At 36.1% G+C, this 20,844-nt stretch overlaps 2 protein-coding genes across 3 annotated transcripts; one reads left to right on the top strand and one right to left on the bottom strand.

Annotated features, from left to right (window-relative positions):
- Positions 1 to 3,190: 3,190 nt before the first annotated feature.
- Positions 3,191 to 9,567, top strand: AGO5 (Argonaute family protein). 2 transcript variants are annotated; one of them, XM_089601780.1, is made up of 22 exons: positions 3,191 to 3,745; positions 4,640 to 4,724; positions 4,770 to 4,848; positions 4,938 to 5,087; positions 5,189 to 5,322; positions 5,437 to 5,543; positions 5,798 to 5,901; positions 6,009 to 6,147; positions 6,237 to 6,461; positions 6,549 to 6,620; positions 6,815 to 6,934; positions 7,040 to 7,190; positions 7,270 to 7,385; positions 7,473 to 7,610; positions 7,691 to 7,833; positions 7,960 to 8,022; positions 8,100 to 8,163; positions 8,302 to 8,428; positions 8,508 to 8,581; positions 8,665 to 8,759; positions 8,852 to 8,883; positions 8,977 to 9,567. In XM_089601780.1, the coding sequence occupies exons 1-22, from the start codon at positions 3,290 to 3,292 to the stop codon at positions 9,144 to 9,146; spliced, it is 2,844 nt and encodes a 947-aa protein (XP_089457906.1). In that variant the 5' UTR covers positions 3,191 to 3,289; the 3' UTR covers positions 9,147 to 9,567. The 2 variants fall into 2 exon arrangements, with proteins under 2 accessions (XP_089457906.1, XP_089457905.1); XM_089601779.1 differs by having other exon boundaries at positions 4,640 to 4,848.
- Positions 9,568 to 16,718: 7,151 nt separating this feature from the next.
- On the bottom strand, positions 16,719 to 20,819 carry LOC149381282 (aspartic proteinase 36-like). Its single transcript, XM_089601622.1, has 9 exons — positions 20,480 to 20,819; positions 19,916 to 20,045; positions 18,242 to 18,720; positions 18,000 to 18,162; positions 17,836 to 17,909; positions 17,653 to 17,749; positions 17,482 to 17,548; positions 17,253 to 17,324; positions 16,719 to 17,176 (listed from the first exon to the last, which is right to left on the bottom strand). Exons 1-9 carry the CDS (start codon positions 20,710 to 20,712, stop codon positions 17,019 to 17,021), a joined length of 1,473 nt encoding a protein of 490 aa, XP_089457748.1. The 5' UTR covers positions 20,713 to 20,819; the 3' UTR covers positions 16,719 to 17,018.
- Positions 20,820 to 20,844: the final 25 nt, after the last annotated feature.

Raw genomic sequence — 20,844 nt, 5'->3', positions numbered from 1 at the left:
AGCATTTGAAACATATTGATTAGCAAAATAGCCAAAGTTTCAATTTTTTTTCTTCAACAAAGTAGTTAAATTTTCGTTTTTAATTTTTTTTACGATCAAGATTAAAATTTTTGACGATTATTATAAGCAACTTATCACTTTCAAAAAAATTAATCTTTGTGTCAATTTTTTTTAAACCAGATTGATGCATATTTTGATTATTTCACTATATTGAGATAAACCTTGATTATTTAATAAATTCATAACTTTTAAATTGGTTATTTAGTTACATCACCTTAAAAAAAGGAGATCTTTTTATTGATTTACTATTATTAACAAATATATTTAATATTTTGTAGTTTGCATGATTTATTCTAGTTAGTGGCTCCATCTTTTTATTTACTTGTATGTCGTAGAGACACTTTTAGGGCAGATTGTTTTTTTTTTTTTTTTTTTTTTTTTTTTTTTTTTAGTAAGACTGATTGTTGCAATCTGGAAAGTAGGAACTTGTTGAAAGAAATTCAAACAATTTCCCCAAAAAAGAAAAAAAAAATCTCGTAATTTACGATGACTTCCCCCATAAGTAATTGCCATTTACCAGAACACCACACAACTTTCTTGGGAAGCGAAACCCCTTGTACCACTACCACCCACTTTCACAATTTTTAGTTATTTATTTAATTGACGTGTAAAGCCCTTTTTTTTTTTTTTTTTACTCTTTCCCTCTATAGTCTCGATAACTCTCCCTCGTACTCCCCTCCCCTTGCCTGCTTGTCATAGCCTTCAAGACCATCTCACTACATTCACTTTTAGAGATTTTATTCCAATGTAAATTTTGATGCATTTTCAATATTGATATCAAATATAAATCACCACTATTAGTAAATGCATAATTTTTGTTAATATTATAGTTTTTAATAATTCTAAAATTAACCTATTTTTATTTGTAGTTACAACTTTTTCTCTAATATATATTTTTTAATATGATTGCTTAAATTATTAATTAAATATAGATATTTAAATATATATATATATATATATATATATATATATTCTAAAATACATCAATTAAAATACAACTCATTCATTCAAAAAATTAAACTTCTACAATTAAGTCACACTACTACATAGCATGTTTTATGAAATAGAGAAATAGATTATTATTTCATTCGATTTTGTGCATATTAAAAATGACATATATATATTGTGGTATGAAAAAAATTATTATTTTTGGCAATTTTGTAAAAATAAAAGTATTAGAGGCTTAAAATTATAATTTTAAGAAAATTAAAGTGGAAAAGAATATACACAGAGTATTCTTTAAGCAGATGTAAATAGAGATGAGTTTGAACTGTAAAACACTATTCACTTATGCAAATATATATTTTGCATAAAAAAATTGCATTTGCATTGAAGATGCTCTAAGAAGAAAGACAAGAATGTAGTCAATTCTTTGAAGCGCAGTTGGCGGGGAGTGAAATATGATGGCGATAGGAATGAACATCGGAAATAAGCAGTCAAATTTTTCAAAAGTAGAGCAACAACCAATGATATGGAGTGGTTGGATGGACTTTATGGTACTGGGGTGTGCAACGACCATGGACGACAAATGGACAACCAAAGACGACGGTCGTTGGAGCTAAGAAGGCGATGAACTTATTTTCACGAGGACAAAGCGATGACCAGAGACGGGGCGGTTCATGGGAGCTCGCTTGACTTGTGAGGTTTTGACGGGTAGCTAATGTCAAATTTGTCTCTTGCTAGGTTCATCGGCGGCCCCGACATGTGTGACACATATTAGAGGCCCGATCTCAAGTTTGACTATGGCAAGTTGTTTCGATCTATGTAGCTACGAGGTGGTCTCTCTAGTGACATTTTATCTCTTTGACTTCTCCAAGCTTTATATGTCAACTGCCTGGTGACCACTTAATTTTAGTTTTGTTCCGTTAGCTTTGTTCATTTGGGTAACCATTTTATTTGGATGTTTAGTATAATGAATTTCTTTGTAGGTCATGTTGTTACCCGTAAATTTTCTCTTGATATTATTTGAGTTAATCTCCCATGTATGAGTGTTTTTGTCTCAGCCGCTTGAAAATGTCCATTAACTGTGAAGGTGATTCTAAAAGAGTTGTTTGTATGCTCAAATGGTTATGGGTACTTTTATTCTATTTCATTGAAAAGTTGTCGACACTTCATAAGCGCTTGCATATGCTATTACCGATTGATTTAGGGACTGATATTTCTATATCGTACTCAAGAGTCGTTCATCAAAGTTGATAGTTGTGATTGCTTGTTTTATAAATGTAATTTACTTAAAAAAAGTTATTTATTTTTTGATTCATTAATATTTTTAGTACTGAATTCATTAAATATGAAATAATACAAATTTCAAATATTAATCAATTTTAAATAATTTAATGTGATTAAAGGTTGACAAAACAATCAATCAGTTAAACCTTTTTACATGGTGAATGGTTAATCGTAAACAATTCAAAATTATTAAAGTTTTAACCGGTTAACCGTTATTTTTCAAAAGAGAAATGCTATTCGGCACGTTTCACGATTTGAAACGATCCACTCATAAGTTGACACGTGGCTGTTCAGTGCCACGTGTCAACTTGTGAGTGGATCGTTTCAAATCGTAAAACGTGCCAAAAAATATTTTCCTTTTCAAAATGGTTAATTGATTGACACCTAGTTTCATTTTTTTTTTTCCGGGTGGATGGTTAACTACGGTTAACCATGAAATAATAAACTAAAATTAACTCTTGGTGATTTTAAATCAAAATAATTAAAATTAAAAAAAGGCTGAGGGACGGGCGAGATAATTAAGGATAAAATAGTTGTGCAGGTGCAGCGCGAAATATTCTCTCTCTAATGATCTGAGGTGTCAATTGCGTCTCTCCCACTTCTATACCACGTAGTACGTACACGTCAAAAAATCATCCAGGTTCCAATTTCAACTTCAAAACTTTGTTTAGCCATGATTTCGCTTTAGTATTGTCCTTTCTATTTTGTACATATATACGCATATATTCATATAATTTTTAAATAGTTTTTTCAAGTATTTTTATTTTAATTGCAATGGTCATTGTTTAACAAAAATTTATAGGGTTTTGGGGGTAGAGGTGGTCCAATGCAACGACCCGCTCATTTCTCTTCGTCTATGCGTCACACAAAACACTCTCTCTCTATATATATACCCACGCACACTTTCCCACAAGCGACAAACCCCCTCGCTCTCTCCAACTGCTCTTAAAAACACTCTCTCTCTATTCTCCGTAGCCAAACACCAACGCAAGGAATAACAATGTCCCGTCGCGGCGGCGGTAGAGGATCCGTTCCACGCCAGGACCAACCAGCTCCGGCGGCTGCTCGCGGCGGTGATGGCGCCGCGCGTGGACGCGGTCGCGGACGCGGCGCGCCCGTTCAAGGATCAAGACCCGCTCCGGCTCCGGCTCCGGCTCCGGTAGCGCGAGCCTCTCCGACACCAGAACCGGCCGCGAGATCTGAAGCGGCTTCGCAACCACAAGCGAGAGCCGCTCCGGTTTCGTCGACGGCGCAGACGTCGGCCTCGCCGGTGGAGGCTTTGGCGAAGGACGTATCTGAGCGCTTACTGGTTCAGGGAACGGCGGCGCCGTCGTCTTCGGCGAGGTCGTTGAGGCCTCCGGCGAGGCCTGGATACGGTAGAGCCGGGACAAAATGTCTGGTCAAGGCGAATCACTTCCTTGTGAAGGTGGCCGATACTGACCTCTGTCACTACGATGTAAGGGTTACTTCTATTCTGTATATTTTCATGCTGTTTAATATTGATTTGTTTCATTGATTTTTTTATTTCATTTTTATTTTTTATTGTTGTTGAATAGACCTCTCTGCTCCTAAAATGGGGAATATTGAACGGACGAACGGTTCCGATTTTTTATATTATTTTATTTGATTTAACACCGTTTAATATTACTTGAGAGTACTTCGAGTTCTTTGAGCTTTGTTTATGCATTTAAGTATTTTTCCTGCCTCTGTTTGTTTGATTTTGTTTTGTGTCATATACTAATTTTATGTATACAAAGTATTTTTCCTGTCTCTTATGGTTTGATTTTGTTTTTTTTTTACACTATTTTTTTTTTAAATATGGAGATTTGACATATAGTCCCGTTTCTATAGTCTTTTTTGTTGATCTCTTTGGTTCCTGAGAGTTATTCAAAGTTTTTTTTAAGCTTGTGATTGTGTTTTTATTTATTTATTTATTTTTGATATAGATTTATTTACTGCTTCTGTGTGACTTTTATGATAATCTATGATATTTCTCATCTCATCTAATTCTATTTTTTTTCTTTATACATCACCAGCCATAAATTTCAATTTTGTTTTCTCGTTCTATGTATAATGTTAATCTCCCTCTGTTTTGTTGTGACTGTACATTTCTTAAGGCTGATTCTCTTACCGTTTCTATAAGTGTAGTATTCATTCTGTATTTTTTTCTTGATATGTAAAATGCATACGAGATTTTCACTAATAAAACTATTTCTGTGGGATTTGAGTTAATAAAACAGAAGGAAATCATCACTAGTTTGTTTGACGTCCTGATCTTATTTGTAAACTTAGCTGCATTGTGTTCTCTCTATCTCTAAAGTGTGACAGATTTTGTTGGTTGTCATTTTAGGTAACCATCACTCCCGAGGTTATATCGAAAAACCTTAATAGAAAGGTGGTAGAGAAGATGGTTACTCTCTTTAGCGAATCAAACATGGGTGGTAAGAAACCCGCCTACGATGGAATGAAGAGTCTGTACACTGCAGGAGAACTTCCATTCCAGTCCAAGGATTTCGTTATCAAATTAGATAATGATGGACCATCAGGATCCTCCAAGAGGTGTCTCTTATTTCTAATTTTTTTTTTCTTCTAATTTTCTTAAGAATATGCATACTAATATATCATTCCGGCGTTTGAAACATGTGTAGGCGAGACCGGGAATTCAAGGTAGTCGTCAAGTTTGCGTCGAAGCCCGACCTCCATCACCTGCGCCAGTTTCTTCAAGGAAGACAGCACGATATGCCGCAAGAAACCATTCAAGTGTTGGATGTTGTCCTCCGGCAAGCTCCAGCAATGAAGTAAGGATGAATGTCTGTTTAGAGTGTTTAAATACTATCAGTGATTGTTGTAGTTATATATGTTTTTGTTTTCTCATACCCCATATGTTTTTTTGATGCAGGTATACTGTTGTTGGGAGGTCTTTTTTCGACCCGACCCTGGGGGGTAAGGGATCTCTAGGGAATGGCACAGAATTTTGGAAAGGGTATTACCAAAGTCTCAGGCCCACTCAGATGGGACTTGCTCTGAATATCGGTATTGCCTTTGTCATTTCTTCCTGGACTATATTTGGTTTAATGACCTTTAGAGAAGTAAAGGCTTATGGTGACTCACTAATGCTTTTCTTATTATTTTTTCTGAATGGTGTAGATGTCTCAGCGACAGGATTTTATGAAACGATACCGGTGGTTGAGTTCTTGGAGAGATATCACGGATTTAAAGGGAAAAGGACATGGACGGAGCTTGACCGGCTCAAGGTACCGTCCTGTGTTTTCTGTTGATTATTGAAATTTGTATGTAAAATATGTCTGTTTATCTTATCATGTGGGTTGGCAATGATTTAATATCACTTTGGCGTGGATTGGTGAGCGACTGTTTATTTATTTTTATTTTTTCTATTCTAGGCTGAAATGGGCTGTTCTGCTTTCTTAGTTCATTACGACACAATGTTCTGGTTTTTTTACTGATATTGTTATCGGTTAACAATGTGTGTATCCATGATAATTATCAGGCTAAGAAAGCATTGAGAGGTATAAGGGTTGAAAGTAATCACTTGGCCCACAAAAAGACCTACAAGATTTCGGGTGTATCTACGGAGCCGGTCTCCAAATTGATGTGAGTAGCAGCTGTGTGTAATGCTTTTTATCATTTGCATCTACACTCACACATGTGATTTTATAGATAGGTTAATTTTGACCTTTATATAACTTCTGTTGTTTTAGGTTCTCCCTTGACGGCACAGCAAAGCAAATCTCAGTTGCTCAATACTTCTGGGAGAAGTACCAGATTCAGTTGAAGTACGCTAATTGGCCAGCCCTCCAAGCTGGAAGCTCGACAAAGCCAGCCTCTATTCCGATAGAGGTACATAATAACATCCGTATTAGCACTTTGTTACCCCAGGACTACTATATCAAGCGAACAGACTGCTAAGTTTTCCATTTGCTGTGCAGATCTGTACAATTGTTAAGGGACAGCGTTACACGAAAAGGTTGAACGAGATGCAAGTTAGAAACATGCTCAAAGCGACTTGCCAACGCCCCCATGAAAGGGAAAAGAGCATAACAAATATGGCCAATGCTAGCCGCAAGGACGATGGAGATGTTGTCCAGCAATTCGGTATTCAAGTGCACAATGCGATGGCTACAGTTGAAGCCCGTGTTTTGCCACCACCGCTGGTAAGAAGATTAACTAATGGATTATATAGATGAAGGACTTGTGCTCTTTGCTACTCATAACTTTTTTTTTCTTTCGTGTATCTGAAGATTTTATATGAGCCTACCGGACGAAATCCGACGGAGACCCCTAGGATGGGCCAGTGGAACATGATCAATAAGGTAATGATTGGATGATTAATTTGCGATACAAGCGTAGTTTTTTAGAAGCACGCATTCCATGCTTGGGTTAGCTTGCATATCTGTGGCAATTATTTCTTGCATGTTGAGATGATTCTTCTCCCACACACACAACACACCTCCACAACAGTATATTGAAATTTGATGTTTTGTGATATGTGTTTTGTATATTGCAGAAAATGGAGAATGGAGGTAGAGTTGACTACTGGAGCTGTGTCAGCTTCTCAGATTGGGATGACCATGGACCACATGACTTTTGTCGTGATCTGATCCAAATGTGTACCAGCAGGGGAATGGTATGTCATCAAATTTATAGGCCTAAATGGTTTGGTTTTTAAATTTTTAACGACCTGTGACTAGTGTAATTTTCTTCTTTCAATCTCAATATTTCCTTTTGCAAGACTTTTGGGCGCGAACCTGTCGTCCCCATTCGTTCTTCGCATCCCAATAAAATCGAGAGGACTTTGGTGGATATTCATACTGAAACTGAAAAGAAAGGACATCCACTTCAGCTTCTGATAGTCATACTGCCAAATATAACTGGTTCATACGGTAAGATTCGAACTCGAGTATTATCATATTATTTAACTAGTCCTTTTCCCTTGAAGAAAGTACGACTGCCTTTATGCAGACAAGATAAAGCGCGTCTGTGAGACCGAGTTGGGAATTGTAACTCAGTGCTGCAAACCGACGGCCAGGATCAACCAACAATACTTTGAAAATCTCTCTCTAAAAATCAACGTGAAGGTGCTTTATGGCTGATTATACTTTGCTCAAATTTTTATTATGGAAATGTATTTTGAAGCTCAGCAAAGGACAAATGTAATGGTTTAGGTTGGGGGAAGAAACAGCGTGTTGAATGATGCTGTTAAGAGGAACATACCGCTGGTGACCGATGTACCTACGATTATTTTTGGTGCTGACGTTACCCATCCATCACCGGGCGAAGACACTTGCCCCTCAATCGCAGCTGTAAGCCTCCTTACTTTATTTTGTCAATGTTGTCATTTGTTCATCATTGTGTTTACGTCCATAAACTCCATCTGAATTAGGTGGTTGCGTCGATGGATTGGCCTCAAATCAGCAAGTACAGGGGCTTAGTCTCTGCCCAGGCTCATCGCCGGGAAATCATTGATGATCTGTACAGCTGTGTTGTGGATCCTAGCAAAGGAATAATTCATAAAGGGATGGTCAGGTGAGTGAAATATCACGTTTTACATGTTGTTTTTGAGTCTTTTGACCAATCTTTAGGAATTATATGAATAAGCAATTACTCAAATTTATTTATTTATTTTTTTTTTTTTTGTGTAACTTTAAACAGGGAGCTTTTGATCGCATTCTTAAAATCAACAAAGCAGAAACCCAAGAGGATCATATTCTACAGGTTATTGTAGTTCATTCATCACGGAAATTGATATTTTTCCTGTTAAGTGGTTTTTAACTGGATTCCAATTTCTGCAGAGATGGGGTGAGCGAGGGACAGTTCAAAGATGTCCTTTTGCACGAGATGGACGCCATTAGGAAGGTACTGAATGGCAGTGATAAATTAGATGTTGAGCGGAATGTCTAGTGTATGAGTTTCAATATTGTTTTTCTCTCAAGTATGATACTTTAAGAATATGAATGAGAAGATCAGTATATTTTGTTTGTTTGTTATTAACAGGCATGTACATCACTCGAGTCGGATTATCTTCCCCCAGTGACTTTCATTGTGGTCCAAAAACGACACCACACACGCCTTTTCCCAGTAGAAAGAGGACAGACGGACAAGAGTGGGAACATTCTTCCAGGTATTTTTTTTTTTTTTTTTTAAATTTCCCTTTGAAAATGCTCTGGTTAACACATTCAATTACTTTGAATTGTTCGTAGGCACCGTCGTGGATACCCAGATATGCCACCCTACCGAATTCGATTTCTACCTCAACAGTCACGCTGGAATTCAGGTTTTGATTGCTTTCTAACACATTCAAAAGCCTTTTTTATTTTTTGAATTTTTATGCTGAACAAGAAGGTTGAACTTTGTCAGGGAACGAGCCGGCCCGCTCACTACCATGTCTTGTATGATGAGAATCGGTTCACTGCTGATGCTCTGCAATCTCTGACCAACATCTTATGTTACACGTAAATTCTTTTCCCGTCCATTAAAATTTATTACGAATAGGTATATATATATTATTATCAACATCTCTTAACGCAATCTTTTCCACTCCCAGATATGTGCGCTGCACAAGATCAGTCTCGATTGGTATATCTCATAAACCCCTTTCTTTTGAAATTTTTCCGGCCTTTTTGTTGGTTCCAAATATTCCCTCTTACAAAAATGATCTGGTAATTGCAGTTCCACCGGCGTACTATGCACATCTTGCGGCGTTCCGTGCCAGGTGTTACCTTGACATGGATGCGTCCGATGCTGGTTCTTCGAGCGGTGGCAGCGGCGGTGCTCCACGCCCATTCCGAGGCCTACCTGAAATTAAAGCGAATGTTAAAGACGTCATGTTTTACTGCTGAGCCATCTCAGCTGCTCTTTTTTTTTTGGTTGGAAACTTCTAATGGTTTTTTTTTCTTGGATATTTAAATTTGCGTTTTGGGGGTGTTCTGGTGGAAGATTTAACTGAGCGGAGTGAACTGATGAAACAATTCTTTTGGGGTATAGATGACTTGCGAGAGAACGTACATGAGTAGAAATGGTATATGAAAAGGGTTTTTACTGGTTCTGTGGAAGCTGTGTAGATGATGAAACGGCTTTTCCTCGGTTTGGGTTTTGGTACGAAAGTACATCAAGACAGGGTTTACGGTTTTTACAGGTTCTGGAGAAGCTGTGTAGATGATGAAACAGCTTTACAGAAATACTGTTGTGAATGGAAACGATGAGAAGCACTGCTCTTTTTTTGGGTGCTTTATGATAATGCAATTATTATATTTTGTTTTACTGTCTGGTCTTTTTCCGGCTTTTGCTTTCTTCGTTATTAGTATATAACAAGCAATATTTTAGAAATATTTAGGTTTGGAAAAAATATATTTAAAGCTTTTTGAAAACATTTTTATCTTTTTGATAAAAAAAAATTATTACGAATGAACATTATTTGTGTTTAAAGTCTAATTTTTTAATTTTTATTTTTTTTAAAAAATTAATAAATTATTTAAAAAAAAAGAAAGAAAAAACCGAAAAAATTGTTTATTGAACATTCTGGAGAAACTCTTTTTTTTTTTTTAATATATATATAATAATTTGAGTATTAGTATTTACAGTGATTCAAATTTAATTTCATCAATGCATGAGTTGAACCAATGTTTAAAATATCGATACTGATATCCATATAGAAGTTCGGATTTTACGGATATACCGAAGATCGACGAATATATTTATAGATATTCTATAACAATTTAAATACCAACTACCAATTATATCAGTGATATATCGATGACAAAATATAAAAAAATCGACAAAAATCTTATAACAAAATATAATAAAATATGTACCACTATTTATATTTTTAAGTTTCCAATAAAACAATCAAATTTAAAATATATCTATAATTTTTTTTTATTGATATACATTATTAATATTTACATTACTTTCTCAATATTAAAAAATGTAATAAAATAATTTGTTTTCAAAGAAATGTAATATTTTTCTTTTACATTACAAATATTCTTTAAAATAATAAAAATGAATAATATTATATATTTAATTAGAGGAAATAACGACAAAAGTCTCTTTAGTTTTAGGAAACAACTAACATAATCCATATTCTTTATTTTGAACGGTAGAAGCCCCTAATCTTGACAATTACACATTCCGTTGGTCTCTAATGCTATATGACATTAAATTGTTAACAGAATCAACATTTAAGCGTTTATTTTGTAAACTAAATCATTAAAACATTTAAAAAAATTCAAACAATGAAAATAAAAACGAAACGTATTAAAACTAGAAAGCTTCGAGCCCTAAATCGAAGTTCATCCTAAATCGACCAACCCAAAAAAATCCCAATTTGAAATCCCGAATCGACCAACCCTAGACCGAAATTCCATCTTCTTTTGGTTCAATGGGTGATGAACAATCGTCGTCGTCGTTCTATGGCCACTCACAGTGCACTTCAAGGCGAGGAATCAGTGCCAGTCAAAACTCGGTAGCTCATGGTCGTATTGTGAATGGACTGTGCATGTGTGGGGTCGCGGTGGTACAAAGGACGTCGTTGATCTCAGAACTCCTATGCTGCTTAATGAAAACTTCTCTTAACGTTGATCTCAGAATCTCAACAGTTGGGAAAAGCATACCAAATTTGAACTTGAACTCGGCTAGATTCGCGCGCGCGCGGATTAAACGCCCTCCTCGATGGTTGTTCATCATCTTCATCTTCGTCGTAGAGGCTCTCAAGCTCACTCTCCGACCTAATGCCATCAGATTCTTCGTCTTGACCACCCACGCCTTCTTTACATGCCTGGTTCACCGACGCCCACCATTATTGAGGGTGCTTTGGGTGTGAATCCTCGTCGTTGTCTTTCTGGCCAAGATAGGCCTTTTCGGCGAATTCAAAGTCTTCATTTCGGTGCTCGACTCCGATTTGGGGTTCTTCCATTTGTTGTTCCTCGTTCTCTTCCATCGTCGATATTTCTTTTAATTGTTTTCATTGTTTTAATCGTTTTAAAATGTTTTAATGATTTATTTTACAAAATAAACGTTTAAATGATGAATCTGTTAACAATTTAACGTAATATGGCATTAGGGACCAACATAATGTATAATTATCAAGATTAGAGACTTCTACCGTTCAAAATAAAGATTATGGATTATGTTAGCTGTTTCCTAAAACTTAAGAGAGTTTTGCCATCATTTCCTCATTTAATTATTCAGTCTATTAGTATAGATATTATATATATATATATATATATATGCAATACGTTATTAACATTATATATATTACACCTTATTATAGAGATTTATTAGTATCTAGCTTTTATTAAGATGAGAGATTAAAATAGTAGCCAAACTATCAATTTATTTTAAAAGATAGCCAACATTTATTTAAGTCTAAAAAATACCCTTCTCTCGCACACCCAAACACCACACCACAATCTTCCTCTGCGATTCACCGGATCTTCGCTGTCACCAGCGCCGAAGAAGGAGCTTCATACTCGATCGCCACCGCCTTGTGTCCCTTCCGGAGAAGCGCACACCGTTTCTCCTCACTGGTAGTTCCAAAGTTGATTCCGACGTGGTTTTCGCTCGCGTCGCTAAATTCGGAGTTAAATCGCGTGTGGAACTCGAAGGTGCCCGAGGCAGGGCTGGCGCACGCAGTGGTGAAGGTGCGATTTCAGATTCTAGGGTTTTAACTGTCACAGTTAATCTGATTAACTGTCTTCCGAAAAGGATTTCAAACATCGGCGAGTCTCGCGGTTGCGCCGATCCAGCCGTTCGAAGATCGCAAGTTCAGTTCAGCATATTAACTGTGATAGTTAATCAGATTTACTTTGAAAGTTAATTCGATTAATCGTGATCCTCCTCCGGAAACGATCTCGAGCATCAGCGAGTTCTGCGGCTGCACAGATCCGACTGTTTGAAGTTAGGGTTGAGATTTCTCCGCTTGAAACGCTGATGAAAACTCGGGGCGCCGGAGACGGCGGAGATAAGAGTTAATAAGATTTATTGTTGTTCTTGTTAGAGTTAATAAGATTTATTGTTGTTTTTGTTACGGGTAATGAGATTTACTATTTTTCTTGTTATCGTTAATATTACTTATGCTGACAGTTAATAATAACAACTCTTGAGGGTATTATTAGAATATTGAAATGTTATTATAACAAATTGGTTACTTTCATAAATACGTTAATAGTTAGACTATAATTTTAAAATAGAGAGACTGTTTGGGCTAGATACCTAACTCGCCCCTTATTATATAGTATGTATATATAAAGAGTTGAAAATATTTACATTATATAAAGAGTATGTCACAAAATCTTTTAGGATTCTTTTATCTTTTTACGGACTCTTTTAACGTAAACTGTAATATTGGTTCTTTTATCTTTTATCTTTTTAGGGTAGATATTAATAAGATTAATAAGAGAGAAAATATTTACGTTATATAAAAGGTAGTATATAAATGTTTATCTAGTTATCATAGTGATATATGTTTATCTCTATATAATAAGGCTCTTTTTAGGATTCTTATAGCAAAGCATCACAAAAGCAAAGCAAGTAAGATAAAAAAAAGTCCCACTTTGTTTGTGAAGAACCAATTTTGCCATTTCAAAATATTATATAAAGAGCCATATCTTTTTCCATAATCCTTAGTTCAACGGGCCATTTAATTTCATTGGGCCTGCTCCATTAATAGTGAATTCGGCCCACGTTCAATGATTGACTAATTATTATTATTTTTTAAATATGAGCGATACTTTGACGAGTTTAGCCGATATTTTGGCTTATTTGTCAGTATATCGCGATATTTTGGCTTGATTGTTGATATATCGCGATATTTAGTCGATATTTTATAAAATGGTAACGTTTATTGATGATATTTTACCGAGACTTAAAAACGATATATCGGCGATATATAGGGAGATATCGCCGATATTTTGAACCTTGAGTTGGACATAGACACAAAAAGAAATCCTCAATTTCACATTTTAGAGTATAAGTATAGAGATTGGTGATTTTGATTGTTTTCTTCTTGATTTGTAGAACTCGATTTTGATGCATGATACAAAGTTTCTTGAAAAACTGGTTTCTGAATTCTAAATAAGGGCATTGGGAGCATAAAGGAATGTAATCACCGATGTCGTGTACCAGAGCAATGGGGTTTGAGGGATTTATTCTTAACCAGAGGCAGTGTTTGAGGGATTGCATTTTTAAAATTTGGATTATAAAATTTAATAATGTTTAGTTGGGTGTATGAAGAAAACTAATTGGGGGTACAAATGTAACCATAGTTATTAACATGTAAATACTGCATGTATATATGGCTACTCTTCTGAATGCTCATTCATATTTGCTTATTTATACTTTACTTTTATAAATTTCTTGTTTGCTATTTTAGAGGAATGAGAGATTACAAAGTAAGATAGTAAATTTCTGAAAAAATAGTTGTTTAATAATCGATGGCCTGCACTCCTCGATCATGAGAATGTCTCAGAACAGAGCCTCGAGCTTACTTGGTTATTTAGTTGACCGAGAATGTTTCGAAACTTGATGTTGTTATCAGTGATAGCACGACATATTGCATATTTCCCTTCCTCAAAACTATTTAGCATATGGTCGAGGTGGAAGATGAACTATTGTTTATTTTTAGATAGGGTGGGTGTGAGTGATTGAGTGAAAGTGAAAATTTATAATAGAATGTATCCGGAAATTTACAATATCCAATGGTAATTTTTAGAGAGAAAATGAAAATCTTATAAATATTCCGTTATTGTGCTGTCAAATCAATTCAAAAGTGGTTAAAAAAAGAGTGAGAATCTCATAAACAGTTTGTTATTGAGTGGTCAAATCAATTCGAAAGTGTTTGAATTGAGTGGTCAAATCAATTCAAAATTGTTTAATGAGAATCATGTAAGTCTTTTGTCATTGAGTATTCAAATCTATAAAGCGATCAAATCAAATAATTCAAAAGTGGTTGAAAATAGTGAGAATCTCATAAGCAATTTGAATTGAGTGGTTAAATCAATTCACAAGTGTTTGAATTGAGTGATCAAATCAATTCAAAATTGTTTGATAAACGTGAGAATCTTGTAAGCCTCTTGTCATTGAGTATTCAAATATATAAAACGAACAAATCAAATAATTCAAAAGTGGTTGAAAAGAGTGAGAATCTCATAAGCAGTTTATCATTGGGTGGTCATATCAATTCAAAATTGTTTGATAAACGTGAGAAGTTTGTAAGTCTTCCGTCATTGAGTATTCAAATCTATAAAGCGAACAAACCAAATTGTTTGATAATTTTTATTTCATCTATAAATATTGTCTTTCACAAGGTGCATTTTCATCCATAAAATTTTCATAACTGCACATTACTAGAAAATGTCTAGCCGAGTTTCTAATTACTCTCAAGATGAAGACAAACTCCTTTGTCGAGTTTACTTCAAAAAAATACAGGACGCAATCATCAGTATATACCAATAATCTTATTATTTTTTGGGACCGTGTTCAAGAAGCCTACAACAAAGAAAAAAAAATCCAAGTTTGGAGATTGTTCAAAGTGTTCCATCTAGCCTAGTTTGGTTGGAGCTCCAATATACCCTAGGACCCTATATCTATTATAAGGAAATGCAATTTGGTTGGAGATGCCCTTCTTACCGACTATTCAACCTTGATTCCAAGCTTTCCCCCCTTTTCCACCCGACTCTTTTCTTTGGTCTTAAGAATGCTGGTTTCTGGTTTTAAGAATGAGTGATTGCCCTTCTCCGACCCTACCTTTATCAAATCAATTTAAAAAAATATTGTTCATTTTCTTGTGTCCTTTTTTTTTTTTTTTCATATAATCATCAATCTAAAATTTTCAAATGAAATTATTTACATTTTGAGAATTTGTTGCTTTCACTTCTCAAACTACTACTAAAATTAACACTTAAGACAACTTTTTTTTTTTTTTTTTTTTTTTTTTTTTTTTTTTTCAGTTCTTTGCATGTGTAAAAAATGTAATCAAAATTAATTTTTTAAAAAACATAATAAAAGACTAAACTCGTCCAATATATGAGTAAGGCTGGTATTTTTGAAATTTCGATCTTCAAAATGATATTCTGTATTTTTTGGTATTTTAAAATTTAATATGTATTTTTGAAATTTCTATCTTCAAAATCGATATTCATGTTCTTTTCCATTTTGTATGTGCAATAATGACGGAACTAAATCTGCCACAATGACAAACTAGTAGCTTTGGCCGAGCTCACCAAATGAAAAATATGACTGGATCCTCGGTTTCAATTTTTATGTCTATGATCAAAACATAGACTTCCCATCTTGGATTAGATTCGGTAGAACTACTGAATTGTTTCCACCAACTTAAAAGTTTTTAGAATTGCACATGAAATTCTGATTAGTCACAAAGACAAGATGTCGCACACAATGTGTTGACAATGTGTCCGACAACTTGCTTGAACACATATTATGAATAAACAACAAACAGTGCAATAAACAAAGTACACACGATATGGTTACCCAGTTCGGTGAAATACACCTACGTCTGGGGGCACTCTGCCAGTGGAAAGGATTTCACTATCTTGTAGTCAATAGTACACACAAGGTTTATATATGATTACACTTGTCAAATCAATAAAACCTAGAGACTATTACCACCAGTGAATACCTAGTCAGGGACTTCTCCTGAATTTGAACTCCGTCTCAATTCCACCCTACGAGCAACCGCATGTGCTCGGATGACTTTCAGTCTTCAGCTGTTCGTGAACCTTCAATCACGAGAACACAAAACTCAACTCTCACAGACACTCAATCTTTGTGGAATAGTGTTTGAGAGAATACACCACGATCAACAAAACACAAAGCCTCCCAGTCCGCCGGTCTTGCACGTCTAAGAGCTCTAAGTATTTTATCAAAAGCGTCAAGGCTGCTAAGGGGGAGCGCATGACTTTTATAGCAGCTGTACAGGCCTGGAAGTGTATCTGGGGTTTCCTTACCCAGCCTCATACGAATATCTCATAATAAAGTCACCAGCGAGGCAATATCTCACAATGAAGTCACCAGCGAAGCAATCTGTCAATACTGGAAACTTGCCTGAAATAAAGTCTGAACACACGAGGAAATATGTCTCACCAGAAGTAGAAGCAAAACGACCGACATCTTTCCACTTGCACTAAAAAATAAAGCCAACATATCACGTAACAACATCATATATATAAAAAAAATTGGTTTGATGTGATTACAAAGACATTCTTGTTTTCCATTTTCTTTCTTCCATTTCTTTTAGTATTTCATTCTTTACATCACAATGAACGCATTTTTCTCCATTTTAACATCCCACTACTCCATATTAAGAAACCAATACTAAATTCCAGTTGTGATCATCGACTAGACCCATCTAAATCGGAAAATTGGACAATCACTGAAAAGTAAAAAACGCTGATGTATGTCATTAAACCAACAACTGTGCGTGAACAATAATTTACAAGGTGGCACCAGAAACAAATACCGACTATTATACACTCTTCTTATTAAATATAAAGAAAAGAAAAAGAAGTCAGATCTGTAAAATTACAAGGCAGGACAACAAACCTATATCACTCTGAAATAGCCACTCAGAGCCAGTTGCTATAAATATTAACCCGCCAAAGAAAAGATAATATACAGTGGGAGAAAGAATGGTAAACTCAGAATTAATAATGTATATATATATTTTTTTTCTTTTCGCAATAATACATGTAATGCTACAAGGAGCGTAATATGTGCACAAGGAAAGCCAAGAAGCATATATAAAGTGATTTGTACGTTTCGCTGCGAAATGAGTCGTTGCTGAGTTGCCCCGCGTTCACAAATTCGGTTCTTCCCATCGTTGAAGTTGTGGACACATTAACTGACATCGAGCCTAGTTTCAAAAATATATTAGTTAGACCAACTTATTTATATTTTCTTCGATCGAGTAGATCTCCGAAAAAACTTACAATCGTAGTTAGCCCATCCGATCCGATGACCAACCAAATCGTAAACAACGATTTTGTCTTTAAGGACAAGATCTGGGAAATAACATCAGCTTCAATATAGAGTACAACGCAAAAATGCAATTTGAAACGGAGATATATATTGAAGCTTTGGAATATTAAGGCAACACCTAGTTCCAGAAAATGAGAATGAAACAAACTGTTAATATAAAACACAGATGATCTCTCTTACCTCCTAAAATTGTTATTCCCTGGCCCGGGATTTTCTGAAATCCGATGCACCAAACTGCAGCATTGCCCTATACATATATTAATAATAACAATATTTAAAAAAAAAACCATGATAATAATATAGTTTTGACAGAGTTGACAAAAATGATCTCATGAATATTGACAAACTCACAATGGAGTTCTGTTGTATAAGGTAGTCTTGAGGTCTCAAAACCATCGAGGCATCACCGTCAAAGTTCAAACTGACCAGTGGAAATATATCGGCAACACTGATGAACAAATAAAAGACTCAGAATATTCTTTAAACTATTCGTAGAACTTGAAGAAAAATGACCTAATCATATCAAGAAAAAACCTGGAGGTGATTAAATAACACTGATTTCCCTTGGTAAGAACCGTGCGCACATTTTGTGAAAGTGCATTGTTAATCTGAACAAAATGTCTAGCCAATGAGTTTATTTAATAACAAAAGTTAAAAAAAAAACTCAATTTTATTTTTTATCCGGCCACAGTACATACGGCAGTAATAAACGGAGCATAGGCGTCTTCGGCGAGGTAAGCCAAAGTTGTACCGGAGTCAACGATTGTTCCCCGGCTGCTTGTTGTCGCAAAGACCGCTGGATCAATGGAAAGTCTTCGACCATTGACCGAAATGCTTTGCAGATTCAAGTTATAGTGAGGCCTGAAAAAGGGACCCCGATACTGGACAGGTCAACTAAACAGACAACAGTTTTGTATAAAAGAAGGCGGCGAAAACTAACTGTTGTGGGACGAGGGGACTATAGACAATGTTGGGGTGGACAATCTCGCCAAGGACCAAAATGCCCCCGCCGTCGTCCTCTCCTTTAAGGCAGTGAGAGAAGGCTTTGGGGGCGATTCCCTGAGAGGCGAGCTGAGAGATGACGGACATGGATTGCTGACCGAAGCCGAAGATGCCATCCACGGCTCTCTCCGTCTTCCTCAGATCGCCGGTCTGGACGGTGCTGCAGCCAAAGAGAATGGTGGCGGAGGAGTTGCGGATCATGGAGCCGCCGAGGACGGTGTCGAAGCTGAGGAGATCGGAGACGTAATAGCCGGAGGTTCCGCTGCCGTCGCCGTACTGGAAAGTGTAGGAGCAACGGTTCCCCTGCGCCGAGCACACCGTGTCCGATGACTGCATCCCCGCGCTGCAACGCTTGTCCGAGCACGACACCGGCCGTGCAGTCGCCGAGCTTCCCGGCTCAAAGAAATTCAGCTCTATCTGTAACCAAAAACCCAAATCAGCTCTATCCGGGTCATATCGACCTGCCCTTTTTTACTATGCTTTATTAGGATTTTGAGTATTTTAATTAGGGTCCATTAGAAAAATAGCCAACTTAAACGTTTGACATTGCTAAATAGCCAACATTTGGTATATGAAAGTGGCTATTTACCTAAGATTTACGTCTGATAGTGGCTATTTATCTAAGATTTACCAAACGTTGGCTATTTAGCAATGTCAAACGTTTAAGTTGGCTATTTTTCTAATGGGCCATTTTCTTATTTATTAGCCGTCTTGGTAATTGAAGCTTCTAGGGAGATTTTCAGATCGTGCTCTCGAAGGAAAGGCCAAACCTCTGTTATTTTCAGATTCATTCAATAAGATCATCACGGGAACACCACTTTCTAGTGATTCTCAGGAATTCTATATTCTTTTTTATATTAAATCGTTCCAGATCCTAATAGAAGCTAAACCCAGGGCGCACTCTAACATTCTGTTTATTTTATCCGGGACATTGGTCAGATAAATTCTGCTCTATCTGGACATGGGTCAAATATATCAGATACTACCATTTAAAATTTTTCTTCTTCTAGTGACCTTAAGTTTTGAGCTCATAGGAAGATGAACCCGGGACCGTGTGTCTATGCACACGTTCTAACATTCGCCCTTATTACTAGACCAACTCAGTAATTTTTATTTTTTTTATATTTTTTTTAATTCAAGGTCGAAGTGTTAGTCTGCTGAAGAATGGTCTTTTTGCAAGATATCAAAGACAACATGTCGACCTGCAACACTGACTAAAGACGGAAAATACTCAAATTAGCTCACTCCCAATAAAATCTGAGTTTATGCTATCAACCCCCAATATGTCTCTAGCGTACCGAGATCACAGCTCTCCAATGGTTAATGGAGGTAAGTTTTTACAAGCCGGACAACCACTCTACTAAAATTTTAACTCCCTCATTTTTTCTCCATTATTTTACGACTTCGATTTTGTTTTTATCACATCAAGTGGGTACCATGACAGCACCAAAGCCTCTTAACCTCCTAGGGCTTGCACAAGTCCTCGGGTTTAAAAAACTCTGCCAACGATTCCGGTGGTTTTCACGCTAATCCAATTTTTGGCATCAATTTTTTATTCATCCACAAAAAGACTACATTCTTTATCCATTCACATAAAAAAGGGGAGATTTACCGGGAGTCCGCTGGTCTGAGGGCAGCCATTGCAGGAGTCACAGCTGACCCAAAGAACATCGCTTCCGGTGTCAATCTGAACATAGAAATCTCTCGGAGGAGAACCCAATTGGACTTTTGTAAAATACAGCCTGTCATCATGTAACAACACAAACACATTCAATCCCATCACCACAATTGAAAAAACCATGCTTTGTTACCATTCAAAATTCCCCAAAAAAATAAAAATAGAATCGACGATTGAGAATCCAAAGCTAAGTTGAGTAAAGATGAGCAATAAACGATTGGCTAATTCATATCCCCAAAAGAAAAGAAAAACTATCTAACAAAAGTTACAATGATCAAAGACAGATAGCTCCATTAGCAAACTTAAGATAGTAACATAGAAGCTAAGAGACACAAAGAACAACAATAAACCAAAACGTACAAAATAGTAAATAGATAAAAATAGTACCCAAACTTACCAAAATGAAGTTTACTAATTTCCTAGGCAAAAAAATAAAATAAAAATAGCAATCCAAAAACAAGCAAAGAATGAAGAGAATAGGGAAATGACAGAAATTACCCAACGAGAAAGGGATTGAAAGTCCCTTCCACAAGAAAATCAACAACACCATCTGAGGATTGCAAAATCCTTGCGTGCCTCAGCTTATCTCTGCTCACGAGTTCACTCGCTTCCACTCGGTGACTCAGTGGAAAAGCCCTCTCCAACTGCATTGTCGCCGGAAAATCTCCCGCCGCCTCCGTCGCACGAAAAACCACCGCCATGGCAACTAAAACCGCGACCAAAAACCCCATCGAATCGACAGCGAAGCGAAAATGAAAGATTTCACTTTTGGGGTTCTCAGTGAATGTTTTATTTTGTTGGAAGAAAGATAGAAGAAGTCGGTTATGTTTTTGTTTGATACGTTAACTTTACAAAGCAAAGAG

Source organism: Urtica dioica, chromosome 11 (genome assembly GCF_054948205.1).
Source record: "Urtica dioica subsp. dioica isolate 48M chromosome 11, U.dioica_male_clone48M_v1_H2, whole genome shotgun sequence".
Lineage (NCBI taxonomy): Eukaryota > Viridiplantae > Streptophyta > Magnoliopsida > Rosales > Urticaceae > Urtica > Urtica dioica.
The sequence above is the reverse complement of the archived record's forward strand: the minus strand, read 5'-3'. Positions and strand labels throughout refer to the sequence as shown.